The sequence below is a fragment of the Balaenoptera musculus genome, chromosome 5 (assembly GCF_009873245.2).
Source record: "Balaenoptera musculus isolate JJ_BM4_2016_0621 chromosome 5, mBalMus1.pri.v3, whole genome shotgun sequence".
Classification (NCBI taxonomy): Eukaryota; Metazoa; Chordata; class Mammalia; order Artiodactyla; family Balaenopteridae; genus Balaenoptera; species Balaenoptera musculus.
The window spans coordinates 123251603-123268281 of NC_045789.1; the positions used below are offsets into that span (position 1 = coordinate 123251603).

General features: G+C 34.8%; 1 protein-coding gene across 9 annotated transcripts in view; it reads right to left on the reverse strand.

Annotated features, from left to right (window-relative positions):
* Positions 1-7601: 7601 nt before the first annotated feature.
* The window catches only part of ANKRD50 (ankyrin repeat domain 50), a 44023-nt gene continuing 34945 nt past the window's right edge, over positions 7602-16679 (reverse strand). For all 9 annotated transcript variants that reach the window (XM_036853076.1, XM_036853078.1, XM_036853080.1 and 6 more), the window contains exons 4-5: positions 12225-15772; positions 7602-10685 (exon numbers count right to left, since the gene is read on the reverse strand). In XM_036853076.1, the coding sequence (XP_036708971.1) occupies positions 12228-15772 (3545 nt within the window). In that variant the 3' untranslated portion in view covers positions 7602-10685; positions 12225-12227. The remainder of the gene's footprint in view (positions 10686-12224; positions 15773-16679) is intronic.

The following is a 16679-nucleotide window of genomic DNA, read 5'->3' on the forward strand; positions in this document are numbered from 1 at the left end:
ATGTAAAGTGTAATCTTATCTGAAGGAACACCGTGATAAGTTAATGATGTATACAGTAGACCCTAGAGCAATCATTAAAAAACAAAATTAAGAGCTATAAATAATAGCTAATAGTTGGAATAACATGGAACCATAAAATAATACTCCAAAATAAAACCGGAAAACAGAGAATAAAGGAACAAAGAACAAAGGAGACAAACATAACACAAGTAGCAAGACAGTAGACAAACTCAGTCATATTAGATATATTAAATGGAAATGGTCAAATGTTCCAATCAGAAGACAGATTGTTAATTGGATAAAAAGAAGCAAGGACCAACTACATACCATGTATAAGAAACCCACTTCAAATATAAAGAAATAAATAGGTTAAAAGTAAAGGAGATTAGGATTGACATATATACACTACCATGTGTAAAATAGATAGCTAGTGGGACCCTGCTGTATAGCAGAGGGAGCTCAGTTTGGTGCTCTGTGATGACCTAGAGGGGTGGGATGGTGGGAGAGATCCAAGAGGGAGGGGATATATGTATACATATAGCTGATTCACTTCATTGTACAGCAGAAACTAACACAACATTGTAAAGCAATTATACTCCAATAAAAAAAAGCAGAAAGTAAAAGGATGGAAGAATATACTAGGAAAAAAGACTTCAAAGAAAGTTGTAATGGCTGCATTAATATCAGACAAAAGAGACTTCAGAATAAGGAATTTTGCCAAGGATAAAGGGGTACATTGAATAAGGATAAAGGGGTCAATTCATCAAGAGGGCACAATGGTTCTAAATTCATTAACAAAATCTGAAAGATCTGAAACGAGAAAGACAAATCTGCAATTATAATTAAAGATTTTAGTACTCCTTGTTCATTCATCGATAGAACAAGTAAACAAGAAAACGTAAGAGCTGAACAATACTTAACCAACTTGACATAATTGACATATATATAACATTTCATCCAACAACAGCATAAGTGTTTTTTTCAACTGTACATACATGAAACATTACTAAGATAGGTGTATTCTGGGCCATGGAACAACCTCAACAAATGTAAAAAGATTGAAGTCATAAAAAGTATGTTCTCTAATGCCAATGGAATAGCCAAGAATGAATAATCAAAATGTATCTTTCTAGAAAAATCTGAAAGTATACCCAAATATTTAGAAAGCAAACAATACATATCTAAATACACTTGGGTCAAAAAGAGAAATCACAGGGTAATCAGAAGATACTTTTGACTGAATGCAAAAGAAAAAATATGCCATTTGTAGAATGTGGTTAAAGCAGTGCTTAGAGGAAAGTTTGTAGCATTAAATTATTATATTGGAAAGAAGATCTCAAATAAATAATCTAATGCAAATTTTTTTTCTGTAAATGGAAAGATAGTGAGTAATTTTGGCTTAATGGGTCATACATACAATCTCTGTTGCAACTATTTAACTATATTTTCATAGTGTGAGAGCAGCCATAAGGAATATGTAAAACATGGGTATGACTATGTTCCACCTTATTGGAATAGAAAGTTCTTTGTCAGCCTTTTAAAAAATTTTAGCCATTCTTGTGGATATATAGTTAAATCTCATTGTGATTTTAAATTGGTTTCTCCTACAGATTGATGTTGAGCCTCTTTTCACATGTTTATTTGCCATCTGTATATCTTCTTTAATTTAGTATCTTTGAATATTTTGCCCATTTTTTCAACTAGGATGAAATTAGGTTTTCTTATTATTGTGTAGTACAAGTTCTTTATTTTAGACACAAATGTTCATTTGATGAAAATACTATCCTTTCACTATTGAATTACTTTGGCATTTTGTTGAAAGTCAATGGAACAAATATGTGTAGATCTGTTCATTAACTCATTTCTGTTCCATTGATCTATCTCTATCATTATGCCAATACCATACTATCTTGATTACTTTTACAGTAAATCCAATTTTTTTCTTTTTTCAACGATATTTTGACTACCCTAAGTCCTTTGCATTTCCATGTAAATTTTCAAATCATTTTGTTAATATCCACACAAATACACTGCTGGGACCTTGATTATTATTTCACTGAATCTATAGATAATTTGGGGAGAATGCACTTCTTATGAATATTGAGTTCTCTGATTCATGAAGACAATATATCACTCTATTTCTCTCAGCAATGTTTTGTAGTTTTCAGTGTATATTTGTTGCACATATTTTGTTATATTTATCCCTAAGTATTTCAATTTTTTTCTGATGCTTTTGTAAATAGTATTTTAAAAATTTCTTTTTCCAATTGTTTGTTGCTAGTATAAATAATATTTTTGTGTTTGTGTACTGACCTTGTTAAATTCACTTAAATAAAAACGAGTGAATTCTGCAAGATTACCCATAAAAGTTAGTACACTAACAAAGAACATGTGTAAACTGAAATTAAAAGCTCAATCTGTAATTGCTTCAAAGAACATAAATTACTTAGATATATACTTAACCAAACATTTACAGGATCTGTAAATGAAAAATTACAAAAGCTGATGAAAGAAATCAAAGATCTAAATAAATTTACTTAGCTCTAGACTAGCTAAAATTTCCACTGAGAGACACAGGCGCTAGAAAATCTGAAAAAAGTAATATGGGAGGAATCATGATACTTTATATTAAGGCTTACTATATATCTACTGCAATCAAGATAGAGCAGTATTGGCAGAGTAAGAGACACACAGATCAAAAGAACAGAATAGAGAACCCAGAAATAGACCCACAAAAAGATGCTGAACTGATTTTTGACAAAGGTGCCAAAGCAAATCAGTGAAGGAAGAATAAACTTTTCAACAAAAGTTGCTGAAGTAATTGGACTTTCATAGCCAAGAAAAAAAATGAACTCAACCTAAACCTAAATGTAAAATGTAAAAACTGTAAAACATTTAGAATAAAAGGACAAAAGTCTTCGGGGTCTAGGGCTAAGAAAAGAGTTCTTAGGTTTGACAGAAAAAGCACAATCCATAATTTAAAAAATTTGATAAATTGGAGGGCACCAAAATTTAAAACTTTTGCTCTGTAAAAGAGTATATGAAAAAAATGAAGACAAGCTACTGACTGTGAGAAAATATTGCAAACCATGTATCTGACAAAGGATTAGTATCTAGAACAAATAAAAAACTCTAAAAACTCTACATTAAAAAACCCCAAAATATCCAATTGGAAAATAGGCAAACAACGCAAACATTTCACTGAACAGAATATATAGATGGCAAATAGACACATGAAGAGATGTTCCACATCATTAGTCATTAGAGAAATTCAAATTGAAACATGAGCTACTACTATATATTTATCAGAATGGCTGAAATAAAAAACAGTGACAACGAATTCTGGCAAGGATGTGAGGAAATTGGAGCACTCACACATTGCTGATGAAAATGTAAAATGATATAGTTACTCTGGAAAAGTGTGGCTGTTTCTTATAAAATTAAACATGCAATTACCATGTGACTCAGCAATTGAAGTCTGGGCATTTATTCTAGAGAAATGAAACCTTATATTCACAAAAAAAATCTATACACAGATATTGATAGCAGCTTTATTCATAACAGCTCAAAACTGGAAACAGTCCACATGCCCATCAATGGGTGAATCATCAAATAAACTGTGGCATGTACACACCATGAAATATTCAGCAGTAAAAAGAAAAACAACTACTGACACACGCAACTTAGATAAACCTCAAGGGAACTCTGCTGAGTGAGAAGCCAAGCCAAAAACATTACATACGCTATGATTCTATTTATTTAACAATTTTGAAATAATAAAATTATGAAAATGGAGACTGGATTAGTGGTTGCCAGGAATTAAGAATGGAGGGGCTGGATAGGAAGCAGGTGAGTGTAGTTACGAAAGCAACACAAGGGATCCTTGTAGGCACGGAACTGTTTTGTATTTTGACTGTTGTGTTGGATATAGGAACATACACAAATGATAAAACTGAACGGAAATAAATGTGTGCATGTGCGCGTGCACGCGCGCACAGATGAGAACATGTAAAACGGAAATTGGAATAAGATTGGTGGATATTATCAATGATAATATCTTGCTTGTGATATTGTTCTGTAGTTTCCCCAGATGCTACCATATGAGGAAATTAGAGAAAGGGTACATAGGGTATCTATTATTTCTTACAACCGCATGTGAGGCTACAGTCATCTCAATGAAAATTTCAATTAAAAAGACTGACAATTCCAAGTGTGGGTGAAAATGTGGAGACACTGGAAATCTCATCCACTGTTGGCGAGAATGCAAAATGGTAGAGCCACCTTGTAAAGGGTTTCATTAATTTCTTATAAATGTGAAGGTATACGTACCTTGCAACTCAGCAATCCCACTCCTAGATATTTACCCAAAACAAATGAAATCATATGTTGACACAAATATCTAAATGCAAATAAGATATTTCTAAAAAGGCAAAACTATTAAGAAATCAGACTAGTGGTTGTCAGAGGCTGGGGGTGAGAAGAGAGAATTGATTTCCAAAGGGCATGTACAAAGGAACTTTATGAAGTGATGGAAATATTCTATATCTCAATTGTGGTGGTGTTGATATTGTATACATTTGTCAAAACTCATCAAACTATCCTTAAAAAGGATGAATTTTATTGTATGTAAGTTATACCTCACATTAAAAAATTCAGCAAGACTTATGAATACATGATCAATATACTGAAACGATTTCTGTATATAACAAATAGAAAATGAAATAAAAATACCATTTACAACAGCATCAATGAGCAATAAATTATCTAGGAATACATCTAATAGATGCACATACCTCTACACAGAAAACTAAGAGACATTACTGAAAATAATGAAAGATACACAAGTTCATTGATTGGAAGACTAAATGTATAAACAGATCAATTCACCCAGCTCCAAATTGATCTGCAGATTCAATGCAATCTCAGTCAAAATCTCTTGGCAAGTTTCTTTTTGAAATGACAACTGAGAAGCTGATTTTAAAAGTTCTATGGAAATGCAAAACAGTGCTAAGAAGAGCCATGGCAATCTAGAAGAAAAGAGTGGGAGGATTCACACTACTAGATATTAAAACTTCTAAAGCCACAGTAATTAAGTGTGTCTGATATTGGCTCAAGGATGGACAAAAAAGATCCACCCTTATAAGAATACCTGATTTATGACAAAATGATACTAAAATACAATGAGAAAAAGATAATGCTGGATTAATTTGATAATTCATCAAGGTAAAACAAAAACCTATTAGAAGAAAACATAGGAGACTATCATCATGACCTTGGGCCAGGCAAATATTTATACAATAGGACACAAAAAAGCATAACTTCTAAAAAATATTAAATAAGAACCTCTATTAAAACATGCCATTATGAGAGTGAAAGGGCAAAGCACAGAATCAGAGAAGATATCTGCATTGTATATATTATAACAAGGATTTATATCCAAAACATAAAAGAATTTCTAAGAACCAAGAAAACCAAGGGGGAAAAGGGGCAAATTTCTTCACAAGTCAGCATATACGAATAGACAAAAATCATATGTAAAACGTCTAATTTCTTTAGTCATCTGGGAAATGCAAATTCAAACCTCAAATGCAATACTAGAATACAATCAAACAGAATGACAAAAAAGGAGAAAAGAAAAAAGAAGAAAATTAAACAATACCAAGTATTGACAAGGATGTAGAGCAATAAGAGACTAGTGTGTATGGCTGATGTGTGTAGAAATTGATACAATCACTTTGGAAAATTGTTTGACATTATTAAAGCTAATCATACACATACCATAAGATGCAGGAATTTCACTCATCATGAAAAAGAAATGTATACATATGGACACCAAAAATATGCACAAAAATGTAACTGCCTGCAGAATTTCCAAGAGCCCAAAACCAAAACAATCCAAATACCCATTAGTAGTAAAATGGATTTTTGAAAGTATGGTCAATTCACACAATGCAATATTATACAACAGTTTTAAAAGACAATACTATAGCAACGAAAAGGGGTACACCACTGTTACACATAGTGTGGATAATTTTAGAAACATAACATTAAGGGAAAGAAAATAGCACAAAAAGGACATATTGTTTGATTCCATTTCTATGAAGCTTAAATAAATAGTCAATACTAATCTATCATGAAGAAAGGCAGAATAGTGGTTTTCTTTGTTGGGGGTAATGTCTAGGAAGTGGCAAGGGAGGTTTCTGAGAGTATGATTACAGCCTACTTCTTGATCAGGGCGATGGTTAAACAGGTATGTTCACTTTATAAAAATGTATAGGACAGGAACTTAGGATTTGTGTTTCTTCCTGTGTATGTTATATTTCAACCTAAGTTTACAAACAAAATAGGAGTAACAGACACTCATTAAAACTGCAGCATCAGTTCTTTTGGGACATACCTTTGAATCAATTTAGAACAAGAATAAGTAGAAAGCTAGATGTACACAGGGGCTGTTTCTAAACATTAAAAATATATTCTTCTAAGAATACGGTCATTAGAATGTAGCTAAATTTTGCCAGTGTGGTAATGACAGTGTGTATTTAAGAGTAGAAATCTAAATATGCAGTAAATTTCAAATGACTCCATTTTAATATTGGATAATTCTAATTTTACTATATTAACAAGACAAGCAAGCAGAGACCCTATCTTAAAGATGAGATGAGTGCATATATTTGCATGATGAATAAAATTTTCCCAGAAATTCAGGAATCTATGCCTTTGATATGTATCTCACTACTATTAGTTGGATTCCCTCCAACTGTTAGGCCAAAGGAGTGAAAACATTAGTCATTGCCAAGTTCCCAGTGTATTTCCTTGGACCACCAGCTAGAAAATTCCATGTAAGTTTATTTAGTCAACCAGTCTGTTTTAAAATTCTTCTATGTACATCACCCATTTGTGTTTTAAAAAAAAATTATTAAAAATTTTTAGAGTAAGACTTTTATTATTCCAACAATTTTATAAAGAATGTGAGGTAATGACTATAGAACCCTGTAATTATTGTAAAATTACCTAACAGAACATGCCTTGTTGGCCCTTTTAGAAACCTCTATGGAGTACAGACACACACACACACACAATACTGTGTTCTGGTGGAAGAAGCAGAAGGTCTTGAAGAAGTGACTTAAGTTTACTGAGTGAAGCATACATAGAAAATTATTTAGAAAATGAATGACCATTGTTTGCAATAAAACCCCAAAATATCAAATTTAAGATGCCCATGATATTCTGAGGATCAAGGAGCACACACACATGCACACAATTTATTGGATTACTGCAATTTCAGAGGCAGGAAACCTGACATGGTGAGATACAGTATGTTTTTGGGGGTGGGGGGAGAATATTAAGTCCTTATAGAAACTTTAGGAAGATACTAAGGCTAGATCTTTTTGTTTTTCTACCTTCCTTTGAAAGGTTTTATATCTCATTTCTTTCTTTGTGAAATGTTTCCAAAATTCATTTGCTCAGTATGTACTTAAAAGAAGTTAACTTAAAACAACTAGCAGTTGTTTTTACTGCAAGCACGTTCATGGATTTTCTATTGGTTCAAGGATAAAATTAAAACAAGATATCCTCTGTAAAGCAAATATATTTATTATGCACTTTCATATACATAGGGATTTTTGCTTAATATAATACAAGGAATAAAATAAAACTTTTACAATGTGAAATTCAATGTACATTTTAGGCTATTTACATACCCCAAACCAAGGGAAAAATGAAAAAAAGAAAAAGCATTTGTCTGAAACTACATTTGCTGAGAAGTGTAAGTGGAGGACGTTAAAGTAAAACAAACATTTGCATAGGCAAACAACATTGGAAAAAGTACTTACTCCTGTTTTTTTAATCAGTGAACTATTATTGGTGAGGATCCCAGTAGGCATGGGGGTGAGGGTGAAGGACATAACATAACTGGCTGTACTTTGCAGGACATACTGAGTTCTGGTCAATTTTCCTTCCAAAACCTTTCCTACAAACATGGAGATTTTATTTTTCATTGCTGTATTTTTTATCACTTCCTTTATTATCAACTCATGACTGTTAGGGAAGGAGCACACATGGAATGGTATAAAACTGTTATAAGCACATGGCATCATGGTTGTGTTGTGGCATCAGGTGATTTACAAAATTTAAACATTTTTATTTTAAAAATAGCTATTTAGGAGTTTTATATTTGTGGGACTATTTTTACTCTCTTAATGAAGCAGAAGCTATTGTCGGTCATGGTATTAAATAAATCCCCACAGAAACAAATAAGCAAAGCAGGGCATCTTCAGCCCCCTTTTCATCCTTATTCTAACTGAAAGCCATTGCTGTTCTATTCCAAAACTTAATTAATATAAAAACATCCAGAGGAATATTTACTTTTGAAAATCATATTTTTCCAACAGGTTCTCTTCCTACCAACTGTTTCAAGTGTATACAGTATGGATATGAAAACATTTAGCTCTTCAGAAGACATAAATCCCTTATGTAATGAGTCATATCTTTGCCCTTTGGCCACAAGGTGCATTTTTGTAAAAACAATAAAATTAAATAAATACAATTCCAATAATTCAAGGTTTACTAGAAAAACTGGCAGCTTTCAGGGTTCTCTTTCTAAAGAAAAATATACCTAATAAGAAATTGGAGCTTCATCTTCTAAAATTACGTAAATGTACTGTATTTGAGATATGAGTAAAGTTGGTTATAATAATAGGATGTGTTCATATTTATTAACAGAATCATTAACACTTTTAAGGCTACTTTGCAAGAGTCCTATTAAGTGTATTTAATCAATGTCCCATAGGGACAAAAATTCAATACTTGAAACATTCACATTCGAGTAATCAATATTGCCATGTCACCTTAATATTAATTGAACTTATTTCCTATTCTTGATTATGACTTACTGATGACATAAACGCATGAGTTTTGCTGACTTTAAAAAACAGAAGCAAAAATAAAAGCCTCATAGGAAGATCAAGTGAAACATTTATCACAACCAATTATACATTTCTATTTCTGTGAACAATGTATCATGTATATGTCCTTCATATGTGAAGATGACATTACTGACCTCAGTTACTAAGACATTTTCTAAAGATTTTTTCCAGTAGTAGCAATGGTTTTGTGCTGAATCTCCAAATTCTCTTCCCTTATTCCTCCTATGCACATAGAAAGAACAGAATTTCTGGGTTTTGTAAGATCCCAGGGCTTTTTCAAAGATCAAACCTACAACCTTGGTTTCTAAACAATAAATTTTAATCTTTCCAGACATGCACACAACCCACTAAGCTAGCTCAACTGGTTTAGAGTCCACCCAGGAGGCTAAAGCTCTGGGTCACATGCTCATTTGAGTGGTCAACTTTGTTTTCCTTGGTTACAGACTTCACCCTTAACCCTGGCATCCATCATTCTGGAAGCGATTGTTCAAAGAGAAAAACAGGAAAGAGTATGTGGACAGAAAAGTGCAAATCCATCACTACCATTTATCAAATAGCAGTAAAAAAAAAAAAATACACCTGTGCTATGGCCGATAGGTTAGTGGTGTCATCAGTGAAGGAAAACATGTGTTATATTCATCAAGAATATTCATCCAACTAATCACTAAAATTGATCCAATTGATTCTGAGTGGGGGCTATTTTGGTCATGCAGTGATTTACAAAATAGAAACAACTGAGAGAGAAGCTAGCATCACAATTTACAGTGGTAGATATTTTATTTAACTGGATGGAAGAGAGAAGGGTAGTCAATGAATTGTTCAGGGATCAAAAATCTACCCTCAGATAGACAGGTGCATCTCCCTCTACACACATGCCACTGAGGCCTGGCTCTGTCCCTGAGAATTTTCATGCCTCAGGAATGATCATCTGTCTTCTTGAAGGTGGAATGACAAGTGAGTGGAAGGTGAAACTGCATCCCAGTGAATGAAGCAGAACTTTATTCTGCCTATAGTCTGTGTGTGTGTTTTCTTTTCTTTCTTTTTTCTTTTCTTTTGCTTTTTTCTTTTTTTTTGACACCTTTAGCCAAAGATTAGGAGGATTCTACCGGGAAATCCAAATATAAACTACTTGGAGCAGATCCCTAAAATACTAGACATTTTAAAAAGCTTTCATGAAACTATTTTTTCACCTCGATGTGGCATTAAATAGAAACACATTTTTAACCAGTGCTGAAGGTGTAGTGAACGTAAAATAGTTGCATGATTTATTTTATTGAGTGACATTTTTAAGGATACAGGAAACAAGCCATACACTACAACAAGGCAAATACAACTGAAACAGTAGGCTTAAGTTTTGTTTGCCACAGAAAGAAAAAAATAAATACAAAGAACACTGCCTTTTCATATATATTTGATCATGGCACATGCACATTTATCAAATCTTAACTTAAAATACTTTACTCAAAATCTTTTTCAGCTTTTATCAGGGAACTGCAGTATGTATCTGCATTTAAAAAAAAAAGTGCTTACGCTTGGGTAGTGAATACAAAGCACACAAAATGAGATTTTTTTAAGTACAGAGGGTTACACTGAGAAGGCAGCCTTACTATTTAGGCACATTACAGTATTTAAGGTAACTGTACTGCAGATATCACATTCTTCATTTTTTTTTTTCAGCAAATCAACAGGCATTTTATGTTTTCATCCAGTAGCTGAAGAGTCACTCCAATCACAATGTCTTCTGTTTCACAGAATAGGAAACTAATGCAAAAGTTAAAAAAAAAATTAATTTCTATATTATACTTATTATCTAACTACATCGTTTTAAAACCCTACAAAAGAATATATACATATATTTACTATGTAAAGCACAAAAGTAGACCTTTTAGAGATTCATTATTTAACATATAAATCACTTTTAAAGATTCCACAAAGTGTTTACCTTAATTCATATGTTTTACTGTATAATATATATCTACACTTAACCTTTACAAAAGATAGAATGAGTTGGAGGGCTGTACCATCAGAACTAAATATTTTTAAAATAAATCACATTGGAGAATATATTAACTACTTTTAGACAAATTATTGTTGAATGAGATTTGACTAGTCGTCTGTAGAATCACAGTGAAGGGTGTTTATTATTATAAGGTATAGGAAATGTATTTATAATAATGTTTTACCTAAAACATCCCTAAAAATATATCTCCAAAGACAAAAAAGCAAAAGAAAGATTTCAAGTTTGTTAAAGAAAAGAGTACAATTTTGTTAGAGGATGAAAAATGATTAAGCAAAGTGGGATAAATATACTTGTAGTATAAGTTAGCAAAAATTCCTAGTGAAATCTGAATTTATCTCGAATATGAGAAATGTATTTCCGAAAAAGTATCCATAATATAAAATTATGCATCTGTTTTCCCATTAACTTCCCCTATGTAATTACTGTAGCATCCACTGTAGTGAAAAGGAGGGAAAAAATGTTTTTATTTAATAAATATAACTTTATTTTGAGGTTTTAACATTTAATTCTTACGTCTAAATATACTGGGTCCTAAATACCCTCTTGCCAATACATCCATTTATCATCTTTCCACACCTATTCTTGATATGTGTAAATTTTACTTGGAAGATTCTTATGAGATTTGTCATAGTAAAAATTACCTTTCATGATTAAATCTTTTATTTCTTCCAGGGTGGAAAAAGGAAGGAAATTAACATTCACTAACTACCTACTAAGCACTATATACACTACCTTATTCAAACCCAAAAGGGAATATTACTGAAATAGCCCCTGCCTCTGTTACCATCAGAGAACTTTTAAGAGGGGAAATGACTGTATAGGAAGGAATTCTTAATCTGAGATCCATAAATAGCATATTCATTCACCCACTCATTCATTCATTCACTTACTCAACACATTTCTACTGAGAAACTACTATAGGTCCAAGCAGTATTCCAAGTACCTGGAATACAGTGGTGAACAAAAGAGATAAAAATCCCTGCTCTCACAAAGCTTACATTTCAGTAGAGAGGAGACAAATAATAAACATAATAATAAATAAAATATATAAAGCATGTTAAATAGTAAGTACTGTGTCTAATGTAAAGCAGGAAAGGGGGAAAGGGAGTGCTGGAGGTGGGAGAATTCAAATTCCAAAGAGTGATGAGGGAGGTTCTTGCTGAGAAGACGACAGGAATAGTGATGAGGTGGGGGAACTGGCCGTGTGGATTAGGGAAGAGTATTCTAAGTAGAGAGAACTACACTTTGGACATTTATTCTTTATGTTGATGAAATGTTACCTTTTATAATGGTGTTTCCTTTTTATAGTTGAAGCTTGGGTCAGAACCCTCAATCTGAAGCTTCAGGGCTTGTTTAAGGCTTAATTCCGTCTCCGAGGAAGGATATCCTTCCAGCACTTCCTGATGCCCTCTATCCTGTACTGTTCGTGGGACTGAAACCCTACCAAGAAAAACCTGGTTGCTCTGAAGATGATAATTTGGATTTGTCATTATTCCGTTTCTCTTCTTCTGTTCCCCACTTTGTTGGTGAATAAGAAACTGCTGTTGCGATCGACCAATTTCTTGCTGAGCTGAAGGTATAATTTTGCACTGCGATTCTGCTGGCATCTGTTTAGATGGTGCACTAGTCCCAGATTTGGCTGTAGGTCCTCTTTTATCAAACTGAGTCATTTCATATTCTAGAACCTTTGGCTGTGAAGAATTATTTTGTTTAGCTTTTTTCCCAGCTGACCCAGATTTGCTGGCATTTTCTGATTTCCCCCCTTTATTTGTTTTAGTTGACTTCAAACTGGGCTTTACTTGACTCCACTCAAACTCACTGCTTGGTGAATGATGGCTCTGTCCCAAGGACTGTGTTGTGGAAGACGGGGAAACAATTGACTGTCGACTTCTACTGCGCGGCAACGAATGCTGCTGAATTTGTTCTGTAAATGACAAGCTGTGAAAGCTGTCAATTGGCACTGTTTGAGCCGTTGCTGTAGATGAAGTAGTTCTCAAAGATGAATTTTTTGAGCTTTTCAGGGAATTATTTGACAATGACGACTTCTGCCGATCAACTGTCGAGTCTGGCGATTCTGAAGGAGAACTGAATGCGTGAGCTGGCCCATTCGGTAACCCACGCAGCGAAGGCTGCACGTCCCCTCCACCAGTACTGCCAGAGCTATTTGATTTAATTGTTAATGACTGCATTTTTGAAGACACTGACTGTAGAGGCTTTTGCTCCATTGTGTGGACAGGGGATGGAGAACAGCCATTCAAACTGGATGCACCATATTTTTCTAATAATTTAATTATTTGAGAATGTCCATTTTTGGCTGCAACACGCATAGCAGTGCGTCCAAATTGATCAGCATGGTTTGGATCAGCACCGTGCTCTAATAAAACCTGCACGACATCAATGTGCCCTTCCTGGGCCGCAATGCAGAGCGCAGTTGCACCTTGATTACAGGTATGGTCCACCATGGCGCCATGCTCGATCAGAAGCTGCACCACTTTTACATGGCCCTGCCAGGCTGCAGACTGCAGAGCAGAGCGCTTTTCATTGTCTGCAGCGTTGACGTCAGCATGGTAGGTGATCAGAACCTGCACCATTTCCAAATGGCCTTGCCAGCAGGAAACATGAAGTGCTGTCCTTCCTTCAGCATCACTTGCTTCTACATTTGCACCATTTTCTAAAAAATATTCAGCCATTGTAAGTTGGTTTTCTAAGGCCAAAATATAAAGTGTAGGCCTACCATCAGCATCTTTGTAGTTCACATCAGCTCCGTGGCTAAAAAGTAATTCAACAATGTCCCTGTGTCCTTCTAATGCAGCAACCCGCAGTGCATTTCTTCCATCATAACCTCTGTGATCAATGTTGGATTTGTTTTCCAATAACACTTGAACACAATCATAATGACCCTCTTGCGAAGCTAATATGAAAGGTATCCGCCCATCATTATCGATTTCATTTGTTCTAGCACCTTGTTCAATAAGTGCTTCACATATTAATCTGTGACCTTCAAAAGCTGCCATGTGCAAAGGTGTCCATCCAGCATCATCCCTGTGATTTTCATCTAACCCCCTATCCAGTAGAGTACGTACTACTTCAACATTTCCTTGGGCTGAAGCTATGCTGAGGACTGTCCTCCCTTCACTGTCAATGCTGTCCACAGCTGCACCCCAAAACAGAAGTGTGTTTACAACCGAAGCATGACCCATAGAAGCTGCTGCTAACAGGGGTGTACGACCATTGTTATCTGTGTGGTCGACATCTGCTCCCCCCTCTAGAAGCAAGTCAACCACATCAACGTGTCCTTCATAGGCAGCCACCAGCAGTGGAGTCATGCCATCTTTATCACAATGATCCACTTCAGCACCTCGATCGATTAAAAGGCTAACAACCGATGCATGTCCTTTACTTGCAGGAACACAAAGTGCAGCCACAGAGAGTGCAGTCCTGCCATCGACATCCTCGTGATTCACTTCTGCTCCATGGTCCAGTAGGTGTTCCACAATCTCTCTATGTCCCATGTAGGCTGCTGCTATCAAAGCAGTTCGACCTTCATTATCAGCTTTGTTGACTTCAGCACCATGTTGTAGCAAGTTCAGTACAATATCCTCATGTCCTCCCCAGGCTGCTGCTCTCAAAGCTGTTCGGCTATCAGCATCTGCACAATCCACTTTGACGCCAGCATAAAGTAGTGCAGAAACGACCTCAGTATGACCACCCCAAGCAGCAGATCTTAATGCTGTCCAGCCATCCTGATCAGTATGATTAATATTTGCTCCACAACCAATCAAACAATTAACCACCTTGGTATGTCCTTGTCTAGCAGCTAGGGTAAGTGGTGTGTGCCCATGAGCATCTTCTATCTCTAAATCTGCTCCCCTAGAGACGAGTAAATTCACTACATCAAGGTTGCCACTGTAAGCAGCATTAGCCAGTAATGTTCTCCCATTTGAATCACACTGATTTACTGATGCTCCATTATCTAATAATGTCCGAATGGAATCCTCTCTTTCTAAGGCTTGTCGGACTATGCATGACGTGCGATCATCTTCACTGTTGACATGAGCACCAGCTTTCACCAACAGCTGTAGCACTTCTTGCTCCTTGGGTATTAGTGTAGACAGGGAGTCTCTGACAGGTGTACCATTCCATATCATCCACAGAGCTAACTCAGCTGTCTCTAACTGTAAGTTTGAATTAATTAAGTGCAATGCAAATTCTTGTGCTTCCAATGGTGTTAAATTCTTGGCTTGACAGGTATAACTCATAGCCAACATTCGGTGTCCTTCTGCTGCATTGCATAAATACTTCTGAGTGCAGTGTTTCACATCCAGAAGCCACTCTGCAAAACTATAGTGAAACAGTATTTTAGTATCTCCTAGTCCATCAACAAGAAGTTTGGAGAGGACATCTAACTTGCGCTGAAAGTCTTCCAAGCTTAATGACATACTTTTGGTCCATACTGCATGATATAATTCCGTTATGGTCAGAGGTCGGCAGGCTGCAAGAATCACATTCAAAATAGGCTGAACCTTTGCAAACTGTTTTCTTACGAAAAGTCTCTGACACAGCCAGAGATACAGACCATTTAGAGTTCCTGGGATGTCACGAATCTCTCTTAACATAATAAAATTTTCTACAACTCCATCGAGAACTCGTTCTAGATAAAGAAAGCATCCGCTGCTCTTAATGTGCAGTTGATTTAACATCTCTGCAGTTTCTTTTGTGAGGTGTTGTCGCAAAGCTTCTTCTTGATCTAAGCGATGAAGAATGTACTGCTGAACATCCTTAACAATATATGCCTTCCGAAGGTCATCTAAACTTATTTTTCGAAAACCTAAGGACAAAAAAGTAGATGTCAATTGAAAATGATTATCAAAGTTGCCATATATTCAAAGAGAATATCTTCAACATGTGACAAACTGAGAAGCAAATAAATCAATAATAAGTCAATTAACACTAATAAACCAGTCAATAGATATCTAGAAGTATATGAATCAGTTTTCTTTTCCTTCTGGAAAAACACACTGATGGCAGATAAATGATTTCATTTTCCTATCCACAAATGGAACTATTTCTTATTCGTTTAGTGGCTCAGTGCTCCTCTCAACTTCCATGATAAGAGATACTAAACTGAGCATTAGACATCTTACATACATAGCCAAGCACATCGGGAAGATTTTCTGATTCCCCCAAATGATTAGGAAAAAAAGTTGCAGGAGACATAAATAAGGTTTGTTTGTTTTTGTAAGCTGATCTTTTCCATGTGAAAAATTTACATATTTCTATCCACATAACTGAAGGTACACTAGTCTTAATTATGGAATTGAATATTTGCATATAGTTAGAATATCACCTGTCGCTGCCTTTAAATTACATTATTTTACATGTTACCAAGTTAAAATAATTAAATCTTAGATTGTCAATAAACAGCTTGAATCTGAAGATGCAACTTGGTCAAATTATGCTAACAAAATTTCAGCACTGTGATAATATAGCAACTTAATAAACTTCAAACCAACCTAAAACCATACTAGTTACAGCTATTCAAAACTCACTTTAAGTTCTTTAAAGGAAACCATAATATCATCTTCCGAAGGGAGATGGTATCCTGTTTTATAGACATGGATAGACTAGACAACTGTGTAATTCATCTTCCAGAAGAAAAAACTGCTAAGTGAATGAACTCTCTTAAGAGGAATAAATCTAGAAATTCAGCAAAGATTAGTGATGGTCAATTAATA